This window comes from Marmota marmota, unplaced genomic scaffold (genome assembly GCF_001458135.2).
Source record: "Marmota marmota marmota unplaced genomic scaffold, marMar, whole genome shotgun sequence".
In the NCBI taxonomy this organism is placed as follows: Eukaryota; Metazoa; Chordata; class Mammalia; order Rodentia; family Sciuridae; genus Marmota; species Marmota marmota.
The window spans coordinates 28251771-28275804 of NW_026000142.1; the positions used below are offsets into that span (position 1 = coordinate 28251771).

General features: G+C 35.8%; 1 protein-coding gene across 5 annotated transcripts in view; it reads right to left on the reverse strand.

The window, feature by feature from the left end:
• The window catches only part of Magi2 (membrane associated guanylate kinase, WW and PDZ domain containing 2), a 1275072-nt gene that overhangs the window by 291442 nt on the left and 959596 nt on the right, over positions 1–24034 (reverse strand). For all 5 annotated transcript variants that reach the window (XM_048786215.1, XM_048786214.1, XM_048786217.1 and 2 more), the window contains exon 7: positions 18902–18959. In XM_048786215.1, coding sequence (XP_048642172.1) covers positions 18902–18959 — 58 coding nt within the window. The remainder of the gene's footprint in view (positions 1–18901; positions 18960–24034) is intronic.

The following is a 24034-nucleotide window of genomic DNA, read 5'->3' on the forward strand; positions in this document are numbered from 1 at the left end:
CAAAAAAAAAAAAAAAAAAAAAAAGAAAGAGAAACCAGTTATACTGTTCAGAATTCTCAATGTAAACCCAAGCCAATTGTTCTGAGGGCCTACTATTCCTATTCCTATGTCTTATGAGGTATTTATTTCCAACTGTTAAATAAAGGAGTCTCTATGATGTAATCTACAGCATTCTAAATGACAATTTCACAATACATATTTCATGGGCAAGTTCATCCATATCATGGTGTTTAATGATTGAGTTATATGCTAAATTTTCTTCCCTAGATTGTACACTCCTAAGTACATGATCCACATGGTATTCATCTCTGTATACTAAACCTCCAATACAGTGAAAGACAAAGCTTTTGGTTAAATAACTAAATGATGTGTTTAATACTTTTGTTTTCACATGTATGTCAATTACTTCAAACAGCCGAGAAATAACTTTGAAATGTATTGAAATGTCAGCTTTTCTCATTTCCTACCTGTTCTATTTCTGTTTTGCTAGGTCACTGTTTATCATATGTATACCTTTGTCCTTAGAAAATACATCACAAGAACTCTCTGGGATACACTTATATATACAATAGGGCTTCTCCAACTTGCCACCTGCGTGTAATTATTTCCTTAGAAAAGTCAATGTTTGCCACCTGCTTTATGGACACTATATTGAAAACACTTCATTCACTATAAAAGTGAGTTTCTAGAGTTTATGGAGAATGAAAGTACCAACAAACTAGTTTGGCATGCTTCCTGCCCCACAAATAGTGGAAGCTGAGTATGGCTGGTTATCCTATGCTAATGGCTGCAGAACATTTACTTTGCTACAAATAAAGTCATTCATTTAAAACCTAAACTGTTCCCAAGAGCTAAAAAACTTATCACAAAGAAATGTGATGGTAACTAAATAGAGAAATCTTGTCTTCCTTATACTTACCAACGGAATATTTTTGAGTCCTTTTAGCTAGAATTTGGGATGTGAAAGTCAAATGCCATTATCTTCCTCATTGTCCAGGCTCTGTGAGATAAGTGCTAGCTATGTTATCTAGCTTCCACACAAAACAGAACCTGGGATTCTACTAAGAGTTTTCACTCTTTCATTAGATCCAGTCTGTTGTCATATTTTAACTCTTTAGATGTTAAAAGCTAAGGAGTAAGAGCCATATTATGAAGTGGGCATAACCTAACAACTCTATTTTACCTTCCAGAAGGGGACGACCAATGATATGAGATGCTTCCATGTTAGGCAGCAAAGGGATCAGGATATTTTAGGACGATATTCTATTACCTTCCCTCTTTGCACTTACGTTCACTCATCTGCAGTCTGACTCCCTCCTCTCACCAGGGGATGGAAACTTACCATACATTCATAGGTGGCAGTGCTTTGAATTTCTTGATGCACCCAAGGAGCTTTAAAAAACCCCAGATGGGGCTGGGGCTATAGCTCAGTGTTACAGTGCTTGCCTAGCATGTGTGAGGCAATGGGTTTGATCCTCAGCACCACATTAAAAAAAAAAACAAAAAAACCAAAAACCAAAAAACAAAACCTAAACAAATAAAGGCATGCTGTCAATCTCTAACTATAAAAAGAATTAAAAAAAAAAAAAAACAGATGACTCAGACCCACCCTAAAAATCAATCAATTGATAATCTCAAAATGGAATATAAGTATTGACATTTAAAAAAATCAACAATAACAAAAAAAACTCAGGTAACGCCAATGGGCAGCTAACATTGCAGTCTCCTAAATTAGAAGCTGAGAAAATGTGAAGAAGTATGGCATTAGGAGTTTCTTGTCTTGAAAGATTTATGTGAAAGTCTCTTGTGCTATATGTGGCCTCAAGGAGTACTAGCAAATGCTATTTTGCTCCAGAAAAGATCTTCCACCATCAGAAGTTTCAGACATGCACAGAGGGAAGAAAATATTTGTAGCTGATTAGATGACACACTGATAAAGGTAGCCCCAGGACAGGATCCTGTCTGCTTGCGTCTTCCTTCACTGGGGAAGGAAATAGAGGAATAATGAGGAAATCCCTCCATGCTGTGCCCATCAATGGGCATGGCAAAGGCCTGATGACCATGACCTAACCCTTGCCATCAGCGTTCCCTCCTCTTCCAGTTTGTTCATGCCCCAATATGCTTCCCTTGGAGTTTTTTTTTTTTAATTTGTTTTAATTAGATACACATGACAGTACAATGATCATGACATATCATACATTTGAATCAGATGGGGAGTGGGGACTTTCAGTGCATAGTCATAAATGACATTTTTGTACCTATTGGCCACTATCCTTCCATCCTGATTTCAGTTGACAATTTAGAATTGCATCTTTGGGTAAATGTGGAAGAGGGAATAGAGCAGCTTTCTAGCGAGGATTGTATCACAGGTAAGATGTTCCCAAAGAGATCAAGTTGGATGCACTGATTACTCCAAGGCATGAGGTAGTCAGTTCTCAAAATATATTTGTTGAATAAATGCATAGATGGAGTCAGGCATGCGTGAAAGGTGATAGATCTCACTATTTTCCAGTTTCACTCTCCCATAAAATATACATTGTGACAGTTGAACTTGATGTGAAACTTAGGGCCAGCTCATGTGATATAACCATTCTGCATTTGGAATCCTTCAAAGCAGAGAATCTTTACAGATAATTGCAATGATTGGGGAAAAAATCATCCTACTTTGGTGATAACATCTTTGGATCCAAGGAGCTCATAACTAGCAAGATGTGTGATAACAGAAATATGCTTAGGTGGAAAAGCACTATGTTAGGAATGAAATGTGGGAATATCTAGTAGCTAGCCTCTCTGCATTGGGACTGGGAAGATTGGTCTTAGCTTGGTATGTCACCCATTCTTGGCAAACTTGCTTTGTTTGGTGCTTTCTGAATGAACTCAGAGTGTGAGTTTCCTGGTTGCTTTGAATTCCTTAGACTTTCTCTGACCTGGATTCTGACTCCCCACTTCTGCATTATTAAAGTTTCCCGTCTGAACCATCTACTGCTGGGCTGCAGGTGCCTCAGCAGCCAAATACAAGCATTGCACCCTTCTTGTCTATATTTTATTCATCTTAATAAAAGCCTTGAGAAGAATTCATGACATTTTTTTTCTGTCAAGTTTGGATAAACAGAATAAAAACTCTCTCAAATGGAATAAAAATGACTTTATGCTTTGGAAACTAAGAGAGGATTATGCCCCTACAATAATCTTCTGGGGCCAACACTCATCACAGATGGAAGGACAGTATAATCAAGACCATGGTCTCTGCAGTCCTGATTCTCAGGCTCACACGGGAGCCCTATCCCATCATGGTGTGTGATCCTGGGACATCATATATGCCCTTTGTGCTTTAGAAGTTCTCATCTGTAAAGTTGGGATAAAAATAATACTAACCTCACAGAGTTACTGTGCATATTAAATGAGTTAATATGAGTAAACCACTTAAGAACAGTGCTTGGGTGTAAGTACTCAATAAATGCTAACTCTCATGATTCATCAAATATTGATTTCTCAAATTTTCTTTGCTAGGCACTATAGTAGAGGTTGGCAGGAGAACAAAGATTAATCATGCATGTAGTCCGGCGGGGGAGAGAAAACAGGAACAAAAAGGGATTATAAAATAGGGCTTACATAATAATCTATGCCTTACAGTGCTTTAGGAAGCTAAAATTTAAAAGTACTAGATTAAAGCTTAATGTTTTAAATATAAGTTATTTTAAAATATGAGCTTTGGATGAATGGAAAAATTGAATCTATTTTACTGGGAGCATTTTTCTTAAAACAGAATAATTGAATACTGCCTCTTGAAAAATTTCCCCAAATTCCAACACTTAACTGATAATATTCTTTCTATAAATGTCCATTCATTATTTCCTACTGTACCTGGAGGAATTTGAGTTTGCTTTGGGAATGTGAGTAGGATGACTGAGTGAGTCATTCATGGTTTTCTTTCTCCTGTTCTTTCTAGTCATGAAGATGTCCAATTTGAATATGGGGGAGGTGGAGTCATGGCTGACAGAAGAGTGTCCATGTAATGGCTCTGAAACTCACAGAAGAGCCTATCCCCCTCATCCACTGGAGGCTGAGCTTCCCAGAAAGTATATTTTCATGTAAATGAACTTTCTTTCCTCTTTCAGTAGTAAAAACAAAGTTATTTAGTTAAGACATTGACCTGCAATGTGTATTTTACATATAAGTGGGATTCATCACTAAACCATTTCTATTCACTAACTCTATGGAAATCTTGACAGATATTTTCCTTCCAGCAAATAAGGCCATGTGCACTGCCAATCATGTCATCAGGCCCTCAGGAACTATAAGGTACATGAGCTCAATTTCAAAACAATTTTGAGTCACATGCATAAAAATATTGTTTTCTATCCACTCCTTCTCACTACCATAAAAAATTTCTCTAAAATATTATTGTTGAGTGCAGGAGGAGGTCATTGTTTTCAAAGTAATTTTGAATGTTTTATTTATAAACTGAGTAGAAGAAGTGAGTTATAAACTTAGAGGTAGAATGGGGTTTATCTACACTATTTCAAGATCTTTCTGTGTCAGAAACAAGATTAATTACTCTTCTTCCTCTGGTGTCTGCCAACCCCGAATGACTTATGTCCTTTAAGTGTCACATATAAATTCACTAATTAATCAGTGTATTAGATCCTGAGGACACCAAGATGAAATACAACAACTCCTTCCCTAAGGGGCTAACACTCTAGTGAGAAAGACACACAAAATAGGTGACTATCCTTTACCTCAGACTAAGGAGTTTCACTGGGATGTGGGACTTTTAGTTTTAAAATGTGGACAGTCCTGGGTAAAATGAGAAGAATTGGTCATTCTACAAGTGACTGGAAAAATATAACACCAGGTAACAAGTGCTAATATTTATATGCACTAAGTGAGTACTCACAATAAGAAAAGACAATGAGACTGATGGCTCAGGGGAAGTCTGACAAAGGAAGAGACATTTGAGTAGATTCTACAAAGATGAATGTATTTTGGAGAAAGGGGCATTTTAGGAAGAGAGTGGTAGATTCGGAAGATTTCAGTAGTATTCAATTCTGCCTAGCCAGTGCATGGGACTGGTGCACACATATGTGAGCACAATTGTGTAGGTTGTGGTATGGGAACAAGGGGTGTTGGAGAGCAGATAGAAGCTGCAGGACTCGAAGGGTAATTCCAAGTCTTGTCATGATGTCTTGTTTTGTTTAGGGATCTACCTACTTCTATTGTGACTTTAGTCAATGGGACTGCTATAGTTTCGAAAATGTCCATCCTCCTGGTTGTTGTTATGGTTTAGATGTGAGGTGTCCCCTGAAAGCTCATGTGTGAGACAATGCAAGAAAGTCTGGAGGAGAAATCAGCGAGTTAATCCCATCAGGGATTAACTGAAGTGGTAAGGCTGTGGCTAGAGAAGGTGGGAATTGGGGCATGACTTTGGGTATATATTTGTATCTAGAGAGTGGAGTTTCTCTCTCTGCTTCTTTGTTACCATAATGGGAGCTGCTTCCCTCTGCCATACACTCTGCCACGATGTTCAGCCTCACCTGAGCCCTGAGGAATGGAGCTGGCCTTCTATGGACTAAGACCTCTGAAACTGTGAGCCCTCAAATAAACACTTCCACCCCTACTGTTGTTCTTGTCAGATCCTTTAGTCACAGCATCAAAGAAGCTGACTAAAACACTGGTGGATTTACTTTATTCTTGAACTTGGGAAGATCATAAAATGGGTTTCATCAGACAAACCAAGTAGGGAAGTCCTGATTCTCCCCAGAACTTTCCATCATTTCAACATTATTGCCTGGCTACCTCCAAAGTACTTCTTACTTGAGGTCTGAGGATGAAGAAGGGATGCTCTGTGAGTATAAAGAATCACAACATCCAGAAAAAAGTAACTCTTAGTGCACAGGGATAGGTGAGAATGGTGTGACCTGTAACATAGTCTGTGTTGAAATGAATTGTTATTCCTTCACAAATGATTCACAAGTTGTCAAAATGTGAAGTCATAATATGTCCAATCAACTCCAAAAAAACATTCAGTCATGGGTAATGATAGATATATATTGCCATGGATTCAGGAATACTTTGGGGTCTGACTACAAGGAGAGTCAGAGAATTACCAAGGACACTCAGAAGAGTGGGAAATCATGAAGGAAGTCCAGACAACATCACTGATGTCTGGAATTATGCAGGAAGCTGGGAGTCAGGGAGAGGATGCCAGCAAAGGGAGATGGACAAGACTGGCAGATTCTGAAGGTCAAGAGGAACTGAAGACAATTCCAATTCTGTACAATATCCAATCTCCCCAGGTTTCTAAGTCCAATATTCAGAGATAAGAAAAAAGATTTTAAAAAGTATTGTTCTTAACTACTGGATCTTTACAACTACACAGTCCAGGGGGAAATCAAATACAAAGCCCTTCCTTTTCTATGCTAGAATGTGATGCAGGGGGGATTAGCAACAAAACACAATTTAGAAACTACTTTGTATGAATTTTAGAGAGAAATGGATTTATGGCCTGGATCCCTAGAATCTGTGCAGAATCTTTTATTAACCATGTCACTAAAAAGTGATCATGAGGCTTGGGTGTGAACAAGGGACTATAATTCTGGAAGATAAGGACTCTGGGAAGATAGAAAAGGTGTGGAGAAAATGAAGTGGTGAGTGCAAAGGAAAAAGGTTCAACAGACCTGGCAACAATGTGCATTGTTGTTGTGTCTTTTAAACAGACTGCTTATTGGGCACAAATACTGTTACAGGATTTTATATAATTAACACACAATGTCTAAAACTCTGTCATTACAGGAAGAGCAAAGCTCCATACTGACTAGCTGGTTGTTTCATGCAGCTGTAACAAGAGGACGTGTTCTCGAACAAATTGCCTGCTGTTCTCCAAAATACACATTTATGCCTCCACATTGGGTCATGCTTGGATTTTTATTCTGAAGCTCTAAATGAAGATGAAAGGTATACTTTTGGATATTTCAGAAGAACATTCCATTTGTGCACTTTTAAAGTTACTGAGTTCCTGTTCAGATTTAAGCTCTGCTTGAAAATGCCACAATTTTTTGAAAGAAATAATTGAAGAATTGATGCTGATCTTGTAAATAAAAGGGAAAATAAAAGGAGAATGGTGGATGTTAGAGGGCGATGGGAGCTAATATTCATCTATCCAATACTTTGTGCCAAACCCTCAGCTAAACAGGTTGTATGCTTTAATTCACCTGTTCCTCTGAGAGGGTAAACTATTTTTTTGTAGATTTAACAGCAAGGTGCAGATGCATGAATCAAGCTCAGTTCTCTGTAGTCCAAAATCTAAGAACATTGATTTATATGATTCTGACACAAATATACATTTACTTTCAAGTGACATTATTTGTGTGTGAGTAGCCATGAGCTATGCGTTATAATCTACAAAATACTTTCGCAAGGTGATTCTGAATTTCTTTTTATCTGTTTTCATTAGGAAACTATAAATTTAAATAACATTGTAAGTTACCTACTGATATCCTGTAGACAAACATGTGAAAATACAGGACATTATTTTGATATACTTAATAGTTTTATTTTTTAAGAACTCAGTGGTTACATACATAGAAATGGTGACTATGTTTCAGTTGAAAGTATACGCATGCATGCATGTTTTATGTAATGAAAAAAAATAGAAATGAAAAGATACTGAGATCATGAGTGAAGAGCTAGGACACCTGGCTTTGTGAGACCTGGTTTTCATTCTAGAAGGTTCTCTTTTCAGGGTAGCCTTTCAGTTTCACTTAGGGCTGGTCCTGACACTAATTTCCTAAACTTTGTCCTTTTGAACTCTGGAAGTTGAGTATGCACCATGTCTTGGGCAAATCTGATAATAAGGTGATTGTGAATATTATTTATGAGTAAGATCCAAGTCATATGTGGGGGAGAGTGGGGTAGCCAACAATAACCAACCTATGCACATCTTGTCTCTAACTCTGGAAAGGGCACTCTGTGCTGTGGCCTACGGTCAGTCCTACTGAGGTGTTGCGGTAAGAAAGGGAGAGATGCCACTTGCTAAGCAAGGAATTCCTTGTAGGATAACAGGGTAGATCATCAAGGACTAGTGAGGACTCTGCCCCTGATACTCACATGAAAACCACCTATAGGAGCTGGATGTCTCACTCCATGCGTGTGGCATTCACCAGCAAACCCCGGGCTACCTGCATCTGCTGGCTTCCTCAGACCCAATTGTGCCTCTTGGGCCTCACCACAGTGAATGCAACTTCCAGGCCACTCATGGTGTGAACCGTCATATCTCTCATTTCTGAGAACAAACCAGTTGGGTGGGTAAAGCTTCATTTAGAGTCTATGTCTATATAGGAGAAACTCCCCTAATTTTTCTGAACTGCAAGCACCTTATCTATGAAGATTCTACTCACTTTGTTTTGAGAAGCAAACAAGATAAAATGTAAGAAAATGTTTAAAAGATGAAGCATTGTATAAAAGTTTATTTTATCATTTTTGGAATCATAGAATCAAGGAACCAAGTGTAATTTAAATATAGACAGTGTAAAGTCCTCATCCAGAGTTGCAATTCCCTCACTAGTAGCTATATGACTTAGCTTCCATGTTTCAACTTCTCTGTTTATAAAATATAAACAATAGGAGCTGGGGCGGGGGCTCAGCAGTAGAGTGCTCACCTAGCATGTGTGAGGTGCTGGGTTCGATTCTCAGCACCACATAAAAATAAGTAAATAAAACAAAGGCATTGTGTCTATCTACAACTAAAAAAAATTTTTAAAAAACAATAATATCTATTATATAAATAATAATATCTGTAATAAAGCATTTTGATGAGAATTAAATGAGTTTTATAAGATGTCTAATATATATCAAGTGCTTAATAATGGTAATGATAAATATTTTTTCTTTGGCTTGACTAACAGTTACTAAATTTTATCTCCCCTAGGAGATAAAATTTACATATGAGGTCAAGGTTCAAACTAAATTACTAAACCGACTGCAGAATGAAAGAAAGACAACCATTCCTATCATTTTATGTATCTGAAAATATATTCATTATTTTTGGATACCAAATTAAACTGGAAAGTAAAGGAAGACTAGATTGAGGTGGGATTGTAAACCTTTATGAATGCTTGCTTCACAAAATCTTGAACTTAGATCTTTATGTTATGATGAGCACAAGTGGTGCTTAGCAAGCTCATGGAAATTGAACACCTGATAATGAAATTCTTCTAGGGGAAATCTATGCAAAACTATTAAGCCATTAGTTTATCTCAGCAAAAAGCCTTTCTTTTGCTTCACCTGAGCCACAAAACTGAAGTCTTTCCATGACAGTTCTGATGTTAATTTTACTTAGTTAGACTGAACTTTAATGTGAAATTTGATGACAAAATGTTTTGTGATTCATCCTTTATTTTTTCAACCATTAGCTACCTTGACTCTAACACAATTTTAATGAGTTAAGTATGAAGTCATCGGTTAATCACTAGTAATAAATACTGTTTAACAATGTCACATTTTATTATTACAAATAAAAATAATTTTCCCTGTAAATGTATTAGACTCTGATAGTTGTTAATAATATAGTTCTAAAAAAACCTTATCTTTTATGCTTATGTCTTTTTAATGACAATTTTAGTATAAGTCTCATATTTTTAGATATCAAGTAACTTTCTGTTTTTTTTTCTCCATATTTGGTAAGAAGATTCTATTATAATAATTACTTGGGGGAATATTCTTTCAATATTATTCATATGATGGGATTGTTAAAAATCATTACAATGAAAGAATGGTAATGTACGTTCCTGTCTAGCCAAACAAAAAGTAGAAATTGAGAGCAAATATATTTAACATTTAAATATTCTTTGATCAGCAGCCATAATGAGAAAATAATGAGGCTTAATACAGGAAAATGGTCAAATTTATCCATATTATCACAAGGCGCAGTGGCTATTCCTTGAACTAAAAGACCTTAGCAATCACCTAATCCAAACTACTCATTTAACAGATAAGAGCCAGGGAGGTAAAATGTAATTTTGTACTAACCTGTAAATTTAAAATCATGGATGCAAAAAGGACAAACTATTATTGACATCGTGGTCCATGACAAACAAGCAGGAATTTTTGGGGAAAAAAACACTAAAACCTTCTATGCATAGTAATGGAAAGATGAATTATAGTTTTCAAGTGGGGATGAGGCAGCGTTACCTTTTACCTAGTAAGCATGACCATCATCTGTTTTATTTAATTATAGGGTGCCCTAGACATGACATCAACCTGCTGCTTCCTCAGTTTCAGTGGGGTCCCTCATGTCTCTGACAATGCTGGCATCTCTCTGAGCAGAATGTGATTCAACTTTCATGTCTATTAAAGACATAGGAGACTCAAGTGCTGCCATCTACTTTAATTCCAGAGAATTCTTTCCCAACATGGAAGGGAAAGATGGCAGTGCTGTTTCATATGCTTCAACCAGGAGTCTCCAACCCAACATAATCCTGAGGAATTTTTAGGATATTTTGACTTTGTACAATTTTCACTTCATGTAATAACTTTAGAACTTAATCTCAGACTAATACTTGAATCCAAAGTATGTCACAATATAGATTGTTAGCAAGAGACTATTTGCATTTTGTGCTCAAGAAGCACAGCCCATTTGATCTGGAGAAAGGAGAAGTAATAAGCTATGAGAGCTGTTTTATAAATAATGGAATAATAATGATCTACTTGATGTGTACCATTTCCTTGGCGAGAGGCCAACGTGACTGAACAGTGAGAGATGCTGGTAGCATTCTCTGTGTTGAGGTACCTGGGGTGGGGTTCCCTCCTCCAGTCGGAGAGATAGCATTCCCTTGAGGCCTCTAGGTCCTCTCTGTAGGAATGCCTCTTCCCAGGCAGCTCACATATATTCAAAATATTGACAGCACCTCCCCTGAGCAACAGTCCCCAAACTATCTTCCTTGCCTTCTCTATTTTATTCTTTTATTTTTTTTTAATCAGGGATTCGAACCAGGGGTGCTTAATTACTGAGCCACATTCCTAGCCCTTTTCATTTTTTATTTAGAGACAGGGTCTCATTAAGTTGCTTAGGGCCTGCCAAGTTGCTGAGGGTGGCCTTGAACTTCAGATCCTCCTGCTTTAGCCTCCTGAGTAAGTGGGATTACAGGTGTGTGTCACCAAACCTGACCTTCTTCACAAAACCATTCTCAAGTTCGTATGGTAGACACCGAAGGAGGAGGGAGCACGAAGAACCCAACCTGATGTGGCCAGTTGTGACTGTGGCTGATAAGGGCTCAGAGATTGTGAACTTGACATTGTTGCCTTCTATAGGAAGTTTTCCCTGCCCTAGTGCTACCCAGTGATAGTATAGTCTGACTGTGTTACTGGCTAGCTTCTAGAAGTGCCTCAACAAGGGCTTGATTTAACATGTTAGGTGCATAAAATGCTTAAAGACAAATAAAACAACAATGACAATGACAACAAAATGGCTATGTTATAATCATCTATGTTTATAAATATATTCACAAAGAAAAACTGAAGCTAGAGCAATAATTCCCTTGCTTTTGATCACTGACTTTAGGAAAAAAAAAATCTCAATTTATTAGAATTATAAAATCTATTTGTGAAAAATGGCATTGATATAGAACTCTGACATCAAAGCAAACAATTCCTTGTTATTTGCAAAGTTTTATCTGCAATTAAACCAACTTAAACCTCTGGGTGACTAAAACATTCTTTATTTAGGACCAGAAGATTTCCTAAGCAAGGTAGTATATGAGATGGAACAATTACTAGTAAATGTATATTTAATTATAGGGTCAACTTATCTTCCCTCCAGAATAAGTTATAGGTTTTTTTTTTTTTTTTTTCCAGTTGAAAAGATGCTTTGGGGTGGGGGAGAGTGATCAGGACACAGAGCGAAGATTGACTCTTATGAGAATGAGCCAGAAGTGGCCAGGAGCTTGCAGGCATGAAAGGTGACCTCTAACTTCATGGAAGGGGTGGATGAGTGGTGTCTAGATCTGGACAGGATGGTGGTGGTGAGCAGGGAGATTGAACATGACACTTCATTTTGTTTGATAGCATTTTGGTATAGAAATGTTTGATGGTTGGCATGAAGAGTGAAAGGAAGCCAAAGGCCTCTCAACTGATCTGCAGTTGAGTGGTGATGTTAGGAAAGTAAATCAACAGACCATTGAGATTCATATCACGTGAGGGGCGTGTGTGCAGCAATAAACTACACACCACCAGAAAGGCTGATGGAGGTGAAGAACATGTATGTGGAGTTATGAGAGCCCCCAGCTTATTATGGGCATCTTGGAGACTCATGTCACAGACGGCCTGATTACTTGTTTTCTCCAGGCTGAAAGAATTGATGCCACAAACTATAAAATTGTCATGGGTCAGCTGGAGGGAAGTTTAAAGATAAATAAGTCATTAGGAAGGAAACAAGAAAAGTAAGAAAGAAAAGAAAATGCTCTGATTAGAGTTAGATAGTGTATACACACACACACACACACATAAATACACACATACATGCCTATACATAAGTACACATTTTTACTGATTTGCTTGTCTAATAAATATAGGAAAATACTTTGTAAAGTCTAAAAACTGAGCAAGCTCATAATGTAAAATGTAGCTGCTCTATGGAGAGGCTTGTCTTTACTCTGCTTGGCATTAGCATAGCTTCCACCTAATAGGCCATGTGCCCTTAGAGAATTATCCCACTCCTCAGAGATCTGGTTTCCTCATTTGTAAATGTGATGATTGTTATCTGGGATAATGGATATAAAAGCACATTAAAAGGTAAAATATTGCCTTATACATTACTATTTCTACTATTATGACCGAAAGTTCCCAACTAAGTTAAGATGACATACACTCTAGATAATTATGACAATGTAACTTTCTTACAAATTACCCTGGAACCGCAAGTCCTTTGGGAGCCACAGAAGAAACTTCTGCAGTCCCAGTTTCATCAATTTTAACAGATTTATGGAATATCAGTACTTCTAAGGAAACACTCTTATTATTCAATGTGGCACATTCTAGCCACAAGAATAAGTTATAGGTTTCTTTCCAAATTGTTTCCATTAGAATTGGTCACTTTCTGTGGTATAACCATAAAAGTACTGGAACAGTTAATAATGCCCAAAGGAGAAGGCTCTTATATATATTCTCAGAAAATACAAGATTGAAAATAGCTAACACTTGCTATAAACCTGTGTTAAGTATTATATACCAGTTCTAGAGTGAGACTGCCTAGGTTCGATTCTGTTTCTATTATATAGTACATATAAAAATATCTGCAACTCAGTTTTCTTATCCATAAATGGAGATAATAATACAGGCGCCATTTGGTTTCTGGGAGATTAAATCAGCTAGTACCTGTAAAGCACTTAGAATAACACTTGGCGCGTAATAAGTACACAGTGAATACACTTCCTTCCCCACCGTTCTGTCTTCTTTATTCATTACTTCTTTATTCCCCTCTAGGTCTCCTCATTAGCTGTCTATCTCACAACTGGGAAGCTACAAGGCTGACATATTGTTGCAGCCCATAGTTTTGGCCCCTAAGTGGTAATAATTGATATGTCCAAATGATGTTAAGATTTCGAGGCCACCTTTAGCACAGAAAGTCATTGAGTGACTTCATCAACAATGTCCCCTCAGTAACATCTTCTTTTTACATAAATTTGCAAGTTGAGGAAAGGATTTCTTTGTTATGTTTATTTCTAACTAAAGATGCTTTACATGTATGCTGACTTAAAAAAATTCTCAAGTTAGGAACACTTTTCTTGGAAAATTTAGAAAACTACTGAAAGGCATGAAGAAGAGAAGCATTCTTAGGATAGGATATTGAGTTAAAAATCTTCTCTAACCAATTTCCAACTTGCTACATCATGACCAATACTCACCATTAACCATGAAATAAATGTGATTTTCCTTTTAGATTAGAAGTTACAGTGAAGATATTTTGCAGTATTTTCTATACTTTCTGGAATTGCACATAAGTAATGTTTTATAGTAGCAGATGTGTGACATCATATGAAAAACTTGTAAAACCTTTACATGAAAATCACATCTGCCAGTCCCTGCTATCATTTTAGCTATAGCTCTATGGTCTGCTTCTCTTTCTGTGCCAGAGGAGGCAGCTTTGCATGAAAGCTGTCCCAGGAAATTGTGTCTTCTGGACTAGCTAGTTAAGCAAATTGTGTAACTGCCATTAAAACCAAAATGTACCCAGCAGACATAATTTCACAAAAGAGGAGAAAAAAACACATTTGTACAAAAGTCACAGCTGTTCAACTCTACATTTTGCACTTTTTGCATTCAATTTCTTTTCTTTCTTATGAACAGTGACAGTTACATTTCTAGTTAGCAGCTTTAGGACTTCTTAATACATTGTTAAGTGCTGTATTACCATAGATCTGGTGTCCTTCAGGAAAAATTGGGCTAAGTTCTCTCTGCTGCTACATGGAGTAAAAACTTGGTTCATCTGCAGATGAAATAAGAGGAGATGTTGAATAGGCCCACTGTCCTCTAAAATCCAGAGTTGTGTGGCTGCATCTGCTGCTGCAAACAAGTGTCCGCATTCCTGTGTAGGGCCATATCATAAAGATTTCTTTTCTTTCAGGTCTTGCTCCCAGTGACCATCTTGCCCGGGTCTACTCTAAAGTATGAGGCATGGCCCTAGAGACTTATGATGCTGGGTCAGGAGCTCATCTCACAGGATGTGTGGGCAGCATGTCCTCCCACTGCTGGGCATCTGGTTTGGAACTGAACTAGTGGGGCAGGGATCAGTGAAGAGATGTTCTTGAAGGAGTCCTCATTCTTCCCCAGTGATAAGTCTCAAAGGCTTTGTTGGACCATTATGATACATGCTGAATTTATGGGAGGTGTTTTGAGCCAGAATTTGGAATCTGAGCTTTGCAGCCAAACTCCCTGGGTCCGCATTTCATCTCTTTGTCTCAAAAATGTGTGATACTGTTTAAATTACTTCACTTTTTCAGCCAGTAACAATTTACTTTTTTTTTTTTATCACTGTGGAAGATTAGAAATGTTGTAAAGATTATTGAGCACTCAGCCCAGCTCATGGCACATGCTAAGTACTCAATAATGTCAACTATTGTGATGGGTTGATGAGCCAGTTTTTTCTGGCTCTCAAATATATTAAATCTATAGTCTTAAAAATCTTAAGAGGGAATTTGCATGGGACAGAATTATGACATAGTAAAGTCAATTACAGTGTTCAAAAGCTGTTCAATCCAGGGTTTTTTAGTTTCTAGCTGTGCAAACCTTTTCTCCTATTGATTGCTAGAATTCCTATCTGCCTGTCTGTGGCTGACAGGAAAATGTATGTTCATGTAGCTGTGCCAGAAGCACAACACTGATTTCAATCTGGCGTGCCTGGTTGATGGCAGAGCCCATTTTGTAACTTCTGCTCCTGATTGTTGGTCTGTTTAAAGAGTGCCTGACTGCTAAGGTGGCCCTCTGGAGTCCATGCATATGGCTTATTTTACTATTGGTAGGGAAGGTGGAATGATTTTCATATCTTGTAAGCAGCACCTCCAATTGCATAAAGGGCTATGTAATTAAATAGTAAAAATAATAGCTCTTGGGACTAGGGTTGTGGCTCAGTGGTACAGTGCTTGCCTACCACTGGGGAGGCCCTGGGTTTGATCCTCAACACCACATAAAAAACAACAACAAACAAAATAAAGGTTAAATTCTTTAAAAAAATAGCTTTACAGAGAAACCACTGCCCATTGTCATTAATAGTGTTAGTGAATTGACATATTCTTGACAACTAATTTACAATAATTTTGCTTCGTTAAATTAACTAAATATTAGTTTTAAAATATTTAAGTATATGATTCCTTAAGATGTTGTCATTAATATCATTACAATAATGAACAACAGAGTTGGAATTGTGGCTCAGTGGCAGAGCCCTTGCCTTGCAAGTATGAAGCACTGCGTTCAATCCTCAGCACCACGTCAAAATTAATTAATTAATTAATTAAAGGTATTGTGTCCATCCACAACTAAAACAAAATTATAAAAAAAGTAACGAACAACATCTGAAGGTAGGCAGTTTGTGTTTTACGTTTTTGATATCTACACTGGAAAAGTTGATAGAGTAATTTATCTGGAGAAATTCAACATTTTTTCTCTATAATAAAATATAAGAAACTTCAGTGACTTTTTTCCTTTAGCAAAAACCCTCTATGGGCTGAAAGTTGATAACCTCTTTGTTTACAAATAAATTCATTTAACTTCCATAAGCAGAACTACTTAATAAATAGCTTGTAAAAAATAGTTTAATCGGGATGAGAATACACAATTTAAACAAAACATGTCAGTATGTATATTCTAATTAAATTGTTTGCCAAATTGTTTTCATTGTGATGGAAAATATTCCTTACTTCTAGTAATGCACACATTATATAGAATAAATTGAAGAATTTTATTTACCCTGATGAATTTTTCCAAAATGATATTTCTAAGAATACTAGAAAAAAACATTCTATTTAATACCATAAAGTTTGAATTATCTATCATTTGTCCCAGTTTTCTTCATGGCCTGACAATGATACCTCATACATCTACTTACTGATATTGGTACAGTCTTTGGAATCCTGTACTGGGGATAAAGTCATGGCAGAAAGTAGAGCTGGGTGCAACCAGAAGGGAGAAGACTATTTTGACTCACTATAACCTGTATATATAACCTTATAATCACTTGAATTCTAAAATTATTAAATATGTCATTCTGATCTAATTATATAAGACATGATTGACTCCAGAATAATTTTCTAAATATAGCTATGATACATGGAAAATGAAGTGGAGAAATGTAAAGATACATATAAGCAAAAAAAAAAAAAAAGGCAACTATTCAAAACATAATTAGGATAAGAATAAATATTTTTAGGGTTATAGCCAACATCTACTTTAATAATTAGCTATCAGTGTTCTACCAGCTGCAGGTCTTTGGTTGAAGAACATATACCTCAAAGATCAAGAAGGTAGGATATAGGTTTCTGCTGTGTGATGTCTCACCCCTCTGACAGATGATCAGGATGGAGGAGAAAGGTTAAATACTGTTTCCATAATGGAAATTAGCTTGAGGGAAGCTGAAGACATGGAAAAACAATCTGGAATAAGACAGGGATCAGCCAACTGTGATCCCAGAACAAATCAGGCCAGTTGCCTGCTTTTGTAAATAAAGTTTTATCAGAACATATCCTCACCCATACATGTAAGTGTTACCTATGGTTGGTTTCAAGGTACTAAGGCAGAGTACAGTAGTTGTGAAAGAGGCTACATGGGCCCCTACAGTATTTTCTATCTGAATCTTTATGGAGTTTGCCAACATATGGATGAAGGAAAGGGTTTTAATTAAATGACTCCCAAGATAATGTATTAAAGGTGAGACCTGATAGGTCACAAACCTCAGTTTTCTCTCCTTTCATGGAACTGTTTTGGATTTCAGATGTAATAATAGGCTTAGGAACAGTGCAGTGTGATTCAGTGAATTAATACAACAGTATTTATTAAATTAGTGTTGAATTTATTCGGGCACAGCAGCTCTATTGTTATTAAAATATGTAAGTATATTAGTTGATTAGCAGTTTAGTGGGCCTGAGAGGCCTCATAGATATTTACAAATGATTCTCCTTTGTTTAGAGATATCTCTGTTGCATTTTTATCTTTTTTACCTATGGAGTGTCCAGGTGACATTAGACATTAGCTACCATATAAGAAGATTCCTTGTGGCAGATGAGCCAAATTCACCTCGAGGGTGAATCTGGAAATGATGGATTGTGGTGCCAAAATCAGGGCTTGTCCAAATGAAAATGGTGGGTCAGAGTATTCGAGACAAGTGCTCAGATGGGAGAGGCTCAAGGGCAGGGAGCACATAGGTCTTACTTCTTGGCACATTTTCAATGCAAAAAGAGCTTGATACCTAATAAAAGCTCAGTAATGTTTGACTGTTGTTACAAAAACAATTTAGTAAAAAAGCCATAATCTATAACCTTTGACCATCTAAATTATTACTGTTACACAGAACATAGTTAGCAAAAACAGAGTTAGATCTTGAAATAGAATGTGAGAAGAGTCTTTTGTGTTCCAACCTCTCTGCCTTTCCTGGGCTGTTTATTTCCCATAAGGAAGATGCAGACTTTGCTACTCACCTAAATAACTTCAGGAACACAATAGATAGGAATAAAAATATTTTCTCTTTTAAAAGAGGAGATTCTGGAAAAATAAATCCTAAATATAACTTTTGAAAATTATGGATATTATTTGATTTTCCCAAGAAAAATCTTTATCAATAATTTAGAGCCTAATAGGTTCTTTACTTCGAAGAAAAGGATATGTAGATGGAGATAGTTTGTATTACATAAGGTAATATCACTACAATGCATCTTCTATTAAGTAACATAAAGGTCCAGTCTACTGAAAGAACACTATTGACTTGAAATGGGGTTTTAAAAGAGAGAAAAAAAAAGCCCAAATTTTATCTCTCAAGTAGAAACTATGATGCAGTTAATTGGCTTTGAAACCCAGGTTAACAAAATATCTCTTTTGTACAACCAGTCAGCTCCCCAAATTTTGATTGCAAAATGAAAGGCATTAATTTGATATCTTTAATTATCACTCATTTAGAGGACAGTGTGAAATACACTTTCTCAATTGGTGTTTTTTGACTCATGAGTCAAAGGAAAGGAATGAGAAATTAACCAGCTGCAGAAGCAAGAAACAGCAAGAGGTGCTGGTACAATCTTTGTGAATACTTCAAAGTAAGATGAAAGGGAAATAAAGGGGCTGTTAGCCACACATGCTCAATAAATGAAATACTAACACAATTTCACAACATATTAATAACAAGTTAATATCACGCTTAGAGACTTACTCAACATAATAAGTGCCATATATGGGATCATCGATCTTTTCCCAGCCATATGGAAGCTCTGAAAAATAAAAAGTTATATCTTTCAGTAAATAAAACGCAGATATCACCATTTCCTAATAAAAGTAATATAATTTAATTGTTCATAAATTGCAGAAACCGTCTACTAAAGCAGACTAAAACATTCAGAATTAGTACCAAATTTCAGACACACATTGTGGAGACTATAAGAAGCACCGATTTGAAAATTGGCAGATAAAATACAGAGCTCTCTTCTCTGCAGATATACTGCTGGGTCTAGCTGTTTTTTCTATGCCAAGCAGTAGGATGGCACGTCATCATATTATCACCATCCAGGGCGACTCAGAAAGCAAATCACTTTTCTGAAAGTGCAAACAGATTATTTATTTGTATTGTTAAAGGCACATTTCAGAATAAAGATTGTATTTTCAAAATATATTTCTGAGCATAGCAAATTGTTTCTGATGGCTGAAACAAAGACATTATAAATTCTCAATTGATATCCCACTATTCTAGACTGTTAGCTTGCTGTTCACTCCACATGGGTCATGATTTGAATGCTGCCAGCATGTTCTCTGGGGCATATTTTAAAAATGAAGTCTAAAATTGTAAATATACTTTCCTTGACAATATATAGCTCACATTTCCTACTTTTCATGGTTCATTTTAATAGACACAAACATTGAAAATATCATAGTACTATAAATGCTACTACATGCAAAACTGTGCTGTTTGAAAGCTAGGCTTTACTTCATGATACCGTTTTTCACATACACTGAGCCTGTATAATTAACTGACAAATATGAAGAATGTCATATTTTTCTTGATAGATATTAATTTACACATATATAATTTGAAAACTAAGATACACTGACATGATTAAGTAGTATATTTACAAGTGAAATTTAAAAGTTTTATTATTACCGTAGTAACACATGTCACCATAGACAAAGCACAGTAATAGAAATTAGAATTACATGCAATCCTGCTATCCAGAGATAACTACTGTTCATATTTTTGTGAATATCTTTCAAATAGTTTTTTATGCAAATAATTTTGAAAGGGATATTATTTTTGTAGCCTGTATTTCTACTTGAAAGAACATTGAGGGCCATCTTTCAATGTGAATGAATGCTTGCTGCACAATATCACTTTTGTGTGTGCAGTAGTAGTCTGTGATATGTCTAGAGTCTGTGTAATTCCACGGTCTTCTGGTATTGACCATTTGGGACTTTCTAGTTTTTGTCTGTGTGTATCATCTATGTCAGACACGCTAAAACCTAAACCTCTTATTATTTTCCTAATAATTTAGTAGTGACAAACTCCAAGAGGTAGAATTTTGGATTAAAGAGCATATATATATACCTTTTCATGGCTTTTGATATGCGTCGCCAGACTGCCAACTTCCCACTCACAAGAGTACAAATTTATAGTCTCACTGAGTGCGTGTACAAATGATTTTTTTTTCTCTGTAACATTAATTTTTGAATACAGATTCAGAATTCCTCATCCAAAACTTTTAGGGACATATAGGTTATAGAATTCAGAATATTGTGTGATTTTTAGTAAGTTCACATGGTGCAACTGCTTTCTGTTCTGTAACATTCCAAGCAGAGTTGGACAAGTACCTTATAAATGAACGTGTGAGTATTTCTACAGCTAACCATGTGATTCATTAAAAGGTATACCTTAAAAAACCTGTAACACCAATGTAGAATACCTAAAGAAGTCTGTCTTTCAGAATGATCATGGGAACAAACCTTTAACTGAGTATTGATAATGGTTTGGTTACTGATGAACTTTCCATGTCCTACATCATTTTATCCTAATTACTCAGGATTTGAATTCCCTGTACTCTGACTCCAGCAATTCAGATAGTCTGTTTAACACATTATAAAAATAATTCATATTAAGGAGAATAACCATCTAATTGCTTTTCACCAAATCCCCTAAACTATGAATATTTGGCTAATAAAAATAATAAATTTGACTATACCTACTGAATGCCTTTTCCAAGCAGCTAAAGTGAAAGAATATATAAAAGATAGCAATGGAAATTATGGATATTTGTTATGTGTAGGGCTCAACACATGGATACAAACTTTTATAAAAAGTTTAATGTTATCTCATAAATACAATATCATATGAAAATAATATTAAATAGCATAAAGAGTAAAAGTCTAGTGTTGTTAACTTATGGATATAGTACTTTTTTTTTCTCTTTTCTTTGTGGTACTAGGAATCAAACCTAGGGCCTTTGTGTATGCTAGGCAAACTCTACCACTGAGCCACATCTCCATCCCATAGTATGCTTCTTAATGTCAGCGTCATCAAGAATTTCATGATCAATTTTTAAAATTATCTATTATGGGCTAGGGATGTGGCTCAAGGGTTAGTGTGCTTGCCTGGCATGCGCAGGGTACTGGGTTCAATCCTCAACACCACATTAAAATAAAAATAAAGATATTGTGTCCACTGAAAACTAAAAAATAAATATTAAAAAATTATCTATTATGATATCCATTATTTCTTCATTTATTTCTCTATCTTTGGCTCTCATTTTTTTGAGTAGATTAACTAGTTTTAAGCAAATTATAACAGAAGTACAGAACTTTTTGATGATTTTTGCCAGATTTACAATGCCATAGGTACTTACTATATACTTTCTCACTTGCCATCATGAAGACCTCAGCAGAATTTAGGGGAGTCTGTTTTGCTTTTCATAAGATACCAACATGTTTTGTCTGTCTGTTTTCTTCCTATTTCCAAAGTAAACTATAAACCTCACATTAAAATAAAATTATATATTACGAACACTTGAACTTTAAGACAAACTTTTTTTTTTTTTTAATTGGTACTGGGGATTGAACTCAGGAGTACTTAATTGCTGAGCCACATCTCCAGCACTATTTTGTATTTTATTTAGAGACAAGGTCTCATTGACTTGCTTAGTGCCTTGCTTTTGATGAAGCTGACTTTGAACCTGAGATTCTCCTGTCTCAGTTTCTCAAGCCACTGGGACTATACATGTGTGCCACTGTGTCTGCTTTTAGTGGTTTTTGATTCACACTCTAAGACATAATGATACACTATAGCTCTAATTTTCTATTATAAACAGCTGTTGTTTGTTTCAATTTAAATATTTTCAAGGATTGATAGGAGGAAGTATCAAAATATCCATAACAGAAAAATATATTTGACAACTCATGTTCAAAAAGCTATGTGCAGGTACATATGAATGTGTATGTATGTAAGTGTTGGTGTATGTGCATATGTGTGTTTGTGTGTGTTCCCTTAATATATTTTTCTTTTATCTGTAATAAGCAAGGAAGAAACTTAAAATTCATTTAACTGATCATAAAACTATACCTATTAATGGATTACTATGTGATGTTTCAGTACATGTATACTGTATGCCACATCTCCTCAAATATTTCTTAGGATAAAACCTTTCAAAATTCTTTCTTCTAATTTTAAAAATTGTACAGTACATAAATGTCACATAGTCCCCTTACTATGCAATAGCACATTAGAACTTTTCACTCCTATGTAAGTGTAACTTGATACCCATTGATTGAGATTTTTTTCGTTTCATTGTAAAGAAACATCTAGAATGCTAATAAAAACTTACAACATTGGCATCTTTTTCTTTGCTCATAAAAATGTAATATGATAAACTTTTTAAGATTATAAACTTACATAATGAAATGTTAAGAATTCATCATCTTCAACATGATGAAAAGTTAAGAATTAGCTATCACTGTGAAAAATATGTTTTTTAAAAAATTGAACTAGCTTTAAAAACCCACTGCTGCTTCTTTGAATTAAGCTAACAAATGAGACAATGAACTTCCATTATTGTACTATTTACCCAATCAGGGGAGCATGTAGCTTGGAGCTCTTGGGTCTTGGGTTATTTAGAATACTGTATTCAACAATACCTCACAAATATGCAGATGATTAAGGTCACACTGATAAAAGAATAATATACACTGCACAACAGGGAAAAATAAACACTTGAGATCAGCAAGGTTAATGCTGCATTAAGGACTGTTTTAATTGGGATTTTCTTCAGGCCATGGAACCATGTAGCAAACTCAGTGATTAGATTTATCTACCCTGCAGAAGTCTGTGTAAATGTCTAGATTAATCTGTAGTCAGTCATATCAGCTTTGTAAAATGGGAATAGAATCAAAAGATTAAACGGGCATTCAGTTCTGCATGGATTTGGCCACAGCCACATGTTCTATTTTTTATTAACCAAATTTTACTTCTATTTCATTTTTAGTTAGGTTTATTTTCATTACAGAAAAGCAGTTTTCAGGCATAAATGGGAAATTTGTAGAAATACAAATAGTATTCCTTATGAAAATGACACTTAAATACTGGACAGTATAGGAAGCCTAGAACTTGATATCGCAGGGTAGCTGGGAAAGATTCTTTTGTCTGTCTTTTGTACTATGTTCTCTGTATATCTTTGTCATTTTCGCTCAACTCCTACCTACTGTGAATATTATTCCTTTGCATCTACTGATTGGCTATCTCTGCTTGTTTATCTTGCATGTCTTCAAATGGCCACTACCCACCTTGCTCTGTTACTTTCTATCTTAATCACTACTATCATTACTTTGGTCTCTGTTTTCCAATTCTATATCCCATCTTCTCACAGAATTTATTGATCTAGTTATTTTCTTCAAATAGATCCAAATTATTTAATCTGATCAGTCAATGTGCTGGCTGCCCCCAGGGCAAGAGTTCACTCAGGCAAGGCCCAGGGACTAAGTTCCTCTGTTAGATGCAGAGTCACCCAGTCACACAAAGAGCTATGGATGAGAGGTACCACAAATATCTTTATTGTAAGAAAAATAGCTTTTAAGATAAAGAAAAAACATACTTTGATGGCATCAAAATAGATACTCCTTACTCTTCTAAATGATCTAATGCTTCAAAAATAATATCTACAATAATAGATGATCCATGGTTAACATTGGTAAGAAAAAATATCAATATTCTGATATTACATGATGAAAAGAATACAGATCTACTTCTGTAGTGTTCTTGCCAAAAATAAATAACTTCATTTTTTTCATTTGACAATCTAAAACAAAAGACTAG